At 40.1% G+C, this 7,667-nt stretch overlaps 1 protein-coding gene across 1 annotated transcript in view; it reads right to left on the reverse strand.

Moving 5' to 3' along the window:
* LOC128636223 (synaptotagmin-7-like) overlaps window positions 1–6,819 on the reverse strand; it is a 990,418-nt gene extending 983,599 nt beyond the window's left edge. The window contains exon 1 of the mRNA XM_053689266.1: window positions 6,557–6,819. Coding sequence (XP_053545241.1) covers window positions 6,557–6,590 — 34 coding nt within the window. The 5' untranslated portion in view covers window positions 6,591–6,819. The remainder of the gene's footprint in view (window positions 1–6,556) is intronic.
* Window positions 6,820–7,667: the final 848 nt, after the last annotated feature.

Below are 7,667 nucleotides of genomic sequence, written 5' to 3' on the forward strand. Positions count from 1 at the left end.
GCTCCCTATAACTCTTCCTATTGCACCATATAACAGCTCCCTATAACTCCTCTTATTGCACCATATAACAGGTCCCTATAACTCCTCCTATTCCTCCATATAATAGCTCCCTATAACTCTTCCTATTGCACCATATAACAGCTCCCTATAACTCCTCTTATTGCACCATATAACAGCTCCCTATAACACCTCCTATTGCACCATATAACAGCTCCCTATAACTCCTCCTATTACATCATATAACAGCTCCCTATAACTCCTCCTATTGCACCATATAGCAGCTCCCTATAACTCCTCCTATTGCACCATATAACAACTCCCTATAACTCCTCCTATTGCACCATATAACAGCTCCCTATAACTCCTCCTATTCCTCCATATAATAGTCTCTATAACTCCTCCTATTGCACCATATAACAGCTCCCTATAACTCCTCCTATTGCACCATATAACGGGTCCCTATAACTCCTCCTATTCCTCCATATAACAGCCTCTATAACTCCTCCTATTGCACCATATTACAGCTCCCTATAACAACTCCTTATAACTCCTCCTATTGCATCATATAACAGCTCCCTATAACTCCTCCTATTGCACCATATAACAGCTGCCTATAATTCCTCCTATTGCACCATATAACAGCTCCCTATAACTCCTCCTATTGCACCATATAACAGCTCCCTATAACTCCTCCAATTGCACCATATAACAGCTCCCTATAACTCCTCCTATTGAACCATATAACAGCTCCCTATAACTCCTCCTATTGCACCATATAACAGCTGCCTATAATTCCTCCTATTGCACCATATAACAGCTCCCTATAACTCCTCCTATTGCACCATATAACAGCTCCCTATAACTCCTCCAATTGCACCATATAACAGCTGCCTATAACTCCTCCTATTGCACCATATAACATCTCCCTATAACTCCTCCTATTGCACCATATAACAGCTCCCTATAACTCCTCCTATTGCACCATATAACAGCTCCTTATAACTCCTCCTATTGCACCATATAACAACTCCCTATAACTCCTCCTATTGCACCATATAACAACTCCCTATAACTCCTCATATTGCACCATCTAACAGCTCCCTATAACCCCTCCTATTGTACCATATAACAGCTCCCTATAACTCCTCCTATTGCACCATATAACAGCTCCCTATAACTTCTCCTATTGCACCATATAACAGCTTCCTATAACTCCTCCTATTGCACCATATAAATCATCCTTATAACTCCTCCTATTAAACCATATAACAGCTCCCTATAACTCCTTCTATTGCTCCATATAACCGCTCCAAATATCTCCTCCTATTGCACCATATAACTGTTCACTATAACTCCTCCTATTGCTCCATATAACTCCTCCTATTGCACCATATAACTCCTCCTATTGCACCATATAACTCCTCCTATTGCACCATATAACTCCTCCTATTGCACCATATAACAGCTCCCTATAACTCATCCTATTGCACCATATAACAGCTCCCTGTAACTCCTCCTATTGCACCATATAACAACTCCCTATAACTCCTCCTATTGCACCATATAACAACTCCCTATAACTCCTCCTATTGCACCATATAACAACTCCCTATAACTCCTCCTATTGCACCATATAACAACTCCCTATAACTCCTATTGCACTATATAATATATCTATATAACTTCTCTTATTGCACCATATAACAGCTCCCTATAACTCCTCCTTTTGCACCATATAACAACTCCCTATAACTCCTATTGCACTATATAATATATCTATATAATTCCTCCTATTGCACCATATAACGGCTCCCTATAACTCCTCCTATTGCACCATATAACAGCTCCCTATAACCCTCCTATTGCACCATATAACAGCTCCCTATAACTCCTCCTATTGCACCGTATAACAGCTCCCTATAACTCCTCCTATTGCACCGTATAACAGCTCCCTATAACTCCTCCTATTGCACCGTATAACAGCTCCCTATAACTCCTCCTATTGCACCATATAACAGCTCCCTATAACTCCTCCTATTGCACCATAAAACAGCTCCCTATAACTCCTCCTATTGCACCATATAACAGCTCCCTATAACTCTCCTATTGCCCCATATAACAGCTCCCTATAACTCCTCCTATTGCACCATATAACAGCTCCCTATAACTCCTCCTATTGCACCATAAAACAGCTCCCTATAACTCCTCCTATTGCACCATAAAACAGCTCCCTATAACTCCTCATATTGCACCATATAACAGCTCCCTATAACTCTCCTATTGCCCCATATAACAGCTCCCTATAACTCCTCCTATTGCCCCATATAACAGCTCCCTATAACTCCTCCTATTGCACCATATAACAACTCCCTATAACTCCTATTGCACTATATAATGTATCTATATAATTCCTCCTATTGCACCATATAACAGCTCCCTATAACTCCTCCTATTGCACCATATAACGGCTCCCTATAACTCCTCCTATTGCACCATATAACAGCTCCCTATAACTCCTCCTATTGCACCATATAACGGCTCCCTATAACTCCTCCTATTGCTCCATATAATATATCTATATAACTCTATTATTGCACCAAATAACATCTTTATTTAATTCCCCTATTCCTCCATATATTAAAGGGACAGTAAAGTCAAAATGTAACCTAAATGGATTGTATAGTGAATACAAGTTTGAACAACTTTTTTGCTTAGTTCCCTTGGTATCCATTGTTAAACAGTACCCCTAGGCTAAAAATTGTGCTCACTAATAAAATCTTACATATCCCCATTTACGCCAAAATGTATTATTAATTAACAAAACGGTCATTCAAACGCACATTAAAAACACAAACTATAGCTGTACCTAAATCTACATTCTAAATGATTCCTATATGAGTTAATGCAAATACGACATTGTAAAATAAATATTTATAGCAATGTTATACAGTTACACTGCTGCCATAGAATTATACAGACACTCTGCGGCAACAGTTTGCAATTGTGTATACGATTGCTATAAACATTGTTGCAAACAGATGGCTAAGGACACGTGCACGCTCCTGAGCTCACCTAAGATTACTCTTTAACAAAGGATGCCAAGAGAACTAAGCAAAATCGGTAATAGGAGTAAATTGGAAAGTTGCTTAAAACTGAATACGCTATCTGAATCGTGAATGTTTGACTTTACTGTCCCTTTAATAATTCAAATTGCAGTAACTCACATATTGCTTTTCTATGCTTTTACAAATCCATTCTACAATTTCCCCATATGTCTATTCCACAAATCAATTGCAAATGGTAATACAGCATATAACCACACTCTGGATTTATTATATAGCTCTGATGTTTTGTCATTCTTTTTACAAGAAAACACTGCAAATTGTCCAGTGTAACTTCAACATTAGTAAAGGCTTAATATATAAGTACAATCTGATCATCAACCCCATAAATGTCTTCCCTTCACAACATCCCACCACAGCAGGGGCTGCACAGACTTCCTGGCACATTCTACGTAATCATGGGCAAAACTACAGGGGGTGCAGAGGTCGCAATTGCGACTGGGCCCCCAAGGGTGGGGGCCCAGCTTAAAAAACAAAAACAAAACTTTTTTTACAATAAAAAACGTTGACCTGCCTCTGCCTGCACTGATATCATGTGAGTGTGACATGATGCCTCACTAGTGTCTCTGACTACAGGGGTTAGTGTTTCTGTTTTACCCATTAGTGTTTATGTGTGTGTGTGTGTGTGTATGTGTGTTTGTATTTATGCGTGTGTATGTATTTATGTATGTATGTATGTATGTATGTATGTATGTATGTGTGTGTGTGTGTGTGTGTATGTATGTGACTGTGTGTATTTATGTGTGTGTGTATGTGTGTTTGTATTTATGCATGTGTGTGTATGTGTGTGTGTGTGTGTGTGTATGTATGTGTATGTATGTGTGTATGTATGTATGTATGTGTGTGTGTGTGTGTGTGTGTATGTTTGTGGAACCAGCAAATTACAAACCTTGTTACTACAGCATGGGGGGTGGGGGGTAAACAGTGTCAATCTATACAGTACCACTATATACAGTACGGGGGGGCTGGACCATGTCACAGACTACTGTGGTCACTTTATAAAGTACTGGGGCGGGTAGGGTCAGGCCAGCCATCTCACCAGCAGATTACAGACTGTGTCACTGACTCACTATATACAGTACTGGTGGGTTAAACAGTGTCTATATACTATATACAGTAATAGGGGGTCAGACCATCTCACAGACTGTGGGCACAGGGTACCTCCTTTTGCAGACATGTAATCTGATTAACATTTTCTTCTGTGTTAAATGTAAAAAAAAAAAATGATATGTATCAAATTCACTTTTTTTGGGGGTGTGTGTGGGGGGGGGGGCGCCTTCTTAGATTCTTGCACCTGGGCCCTGTGGTTTCTAGTTACACCTCTGTACGTAATACATTGTAGGGAAACGATCAATCTGGCAATGAGAAAAACTGAAAAGGAACAAGGGTGGAAAAAAAGAAACTTCACAGAAAGAGCTACGTGATTTGTTTATTCACAAAAGAAGTAAGCTTTCACGATTCCACTATCCTCTTTATATAAAGAGAAACAGACATGCAGTGGAGATCCTAGGAATTGCGGCAAGGGTGTCCTGCACCCCCCATACCTTACAGGGACTTTACAGCCAAAATTAGAATACAGATGGATACATTTCTGTAATATACATGTAGTAGTAAAAATATTTCTTATAAAAACTATAGTGGTTTCAAAAGTGTATTTAAGTATGCACCGTGAACCAGCATTTCAAACACAGCACTTGTACCATCTGGTAATGACTCCATTTGTTAACTGCTGACATGATACAGGCCCCACTGGCACTCTGAGCAGCTGCAGTACTGAAAATGCTGGTGCACTGAGAAAATCTAGCTATGCTTCACATGCACGTGCAGAGAAAAATGTTAACACTAAAACAGTGATAACTTTTGCTAGAAGCATTTTTGCCAATACATGTATATTGCAAATATGTTTCTATCTAAATATGTAATTCATCTATGTGCTTTTACATTTTGACTGGAATGTCCCTTTAAATGTACCATGCTCTGAATTTAAAAGGTAGTGCACATATCAAGGTGACGTACATCAGAAGGGAAGTTTAAAAAAAATAAAGGTCAACAGGGAGCAGAAAAAGTCCCGACCTGTATCGTCTACACCTGACATTCACATTGACCTTTGTGGTCAAATTTTTGCCCACCAACTGGCGTTGTCTAGAACTACCTCTCTGCACAGGTAAACATATAATTAGGTCAGTAGGTAAGACCATGGGGTATGAAATGAGATTGGATACAATAGGTACAACAGTGGCAGAGGGAGCAGATGGAAAGGAAATGGAAAAAGAAGGTATAGATCATTAAACAGAAAGAGGTAGGAGGATAAGGTCACACAGGATGGAGAGGGTCAAACAATAAAGAAGCAAGTTGGTGGCACAGACAAAAAAAAGTAGGTAAAAATGAGGATAAAAAGATAAGGAGAGATAACAACAGACAGGGAAAAAACAAAGAGAGGTATCACAGGTAGAGGCACAGGGGAAGTGAGGCTTAGTGGGAGGGTATAAATAGGGCGCAGGAGATGTGCAGATGTCAGCCATAAAAAAGAGCAGGTAATGAGAGGGGTGGCATAGAGGGCACTAATGGAATGGAGAAATTGCCAAATAGAAGAATAAAATTACTAACAGAGGGATATTAAACATGGGAAATGGAATATTATTGTTTGGTAACAAGTTCTGGTGCTCTCCTTGCCCCCTCTATACGTACAAATACCCATTTGAATGTTTGAGGCCTGAGGATGCCATAGCTTGCCTTGGCACAAGCTCAGTACCCAGGCTGGGATTCAAGGAGCGGCACCTGTGACAAGCCACAGGTGTGGCCTCAAGGAATTTTATGAACATGGAGTAACACACAGTAACCCCTACAGGAGGGGGTTTAACATGAACAGAACAAACTCAGGGTCATCTGCACCTAAAGCCATCAACACTCAACATATTTTATGCTGCATAGGAAACCTGCAACCCATACACAATACTTCTGTATTAAATACATCTCTTAATTGCCAGAGAGGGAAGTCATGGTTACAGCCAGCTCTGTTGTCCAAGGGGTTAAACATCTGCTTACATGTTGAAGGAATGATTAGGAAGTCCTTAAGGTGTAGGGACCTCCTAATCATGTGAAATTCTAAAGCCACAGAGAGTTCAAAACTAGAAGAGGTGTGAATGCTGGAAGCATAATAGAGATTAACCTCAGTCCTACAGTATATTATAAACCTGAAATACTAGCAGCAGGGGCATCTAGGTCAAACAGGGAGATCTGAATCCTTTTATTGTATATATATATATAAACAAACAAAGCTGAGGCACAGGAGAAGCTGTCACCCACCTGTCAGGATGGGCAACAGGAGGCACAAACACAGTAGTACAGGTGTCCCCCTACCCAGGCTCCAGCATCTCATCAGTAGCACAGGCACAAGTGAACCAGGGGGGCTACAGACTTATTCAGCCACTTACCTTTACTGCTGGGAGCTTCTTGATTAATGTACATTTTGTTGCCTGCTTCTTCTTCTCTGGTTCCTTTGCTATTTTCCTTTGCCTTTGTAAGTCCCCGGAAAAACAAAAGGACAAGCTGTGAAGTGGGTTAGGTTCAGCTAGGGTTAAGCTGTCACTTGTTTTGTCTCCTGTCCCTCATTGACAAGACCCTTTTTGGGGAGGAGCAGAGCTGCTTTGCAGGTGGCCTTGGGAGCTCCAGTGTGAAGCTTGGAGTGTAAATGAATGAGGATCTTTTTTGAAGGAACCAGCCCCTCTCTCTCTCTCTCTCTCTCTCTCTCTCTCTCTGTCTCTCTGTCTCTCCCTTCCCTGTGCTTCTCTCACATCCACATGCTGCCAGCTAGTGGCAGAAATAGAAACTGCACAGTAATGTGTGTCACTGACGGTGAGCTCAGGGAGGGAGAATAGAAAACAAACGAATATTCATGCACACAATAAATAGGACTTGTAACAACTGCTAAACAAAATCTGCACCAAAGCACAAATACATCCCGGATTTACTATGAAATTGTCACTTTTTATAACATGCAACAAATAAAGCCCATGCAATAGGGTAGGAATAATGTATCACAAATAATACAGTAATGACATAGGGATATAATAATAATAAAATAAACTGCTCTAGTCTGTGGCTCTTGTGCTCAAAACCAATGTTTTTAAAGGAAATACAGCACTTGCATAATAACAAGTGCATGATAAAAAGACAATGCAATAGCACTTAGTCTGAACTCCAAGTTAGTAGTAGATTTTTTTCAGACAAATTTCAGTTATGTCTATTGACACGCCTCCTGTATCATGTGACAGCCATTAACCAATCACAAATGCATATACCTAGATTCTATGAATTCTTGCACATGCTCAGTAGCAGCTGGTGACTCAAAAAGTGTAAATATAAAAAGACTGTGCACATTTTGTTAATGCAAGTAAATTGGAAAGTTGTTTAAAATTGCTGCTCTATCTGAATCATGAAAGTTTAATTTTGACTTGTGTGTCCCTTTAAATCAACACACCTTGTGATTCGAAGACCATTCTGCTGTCTTGCTACAGAATAAAATAGGGGAGTGAAGCAGGTGTG

This window comes from Bombina bombina, chromosome 7 (genome assembly GCF_027579735.1).
Source record: "Bombina bombina isolate aBomBom1 chromosome 7, aBomBom1.pri, whole genome shotgun sequence".
NCBI classification, from domain to species: Eukaryota; Metazoa; Chordata; class Amphibia; order Anura; family Bombinatoridae; genus Bombina; species Bombina bombina.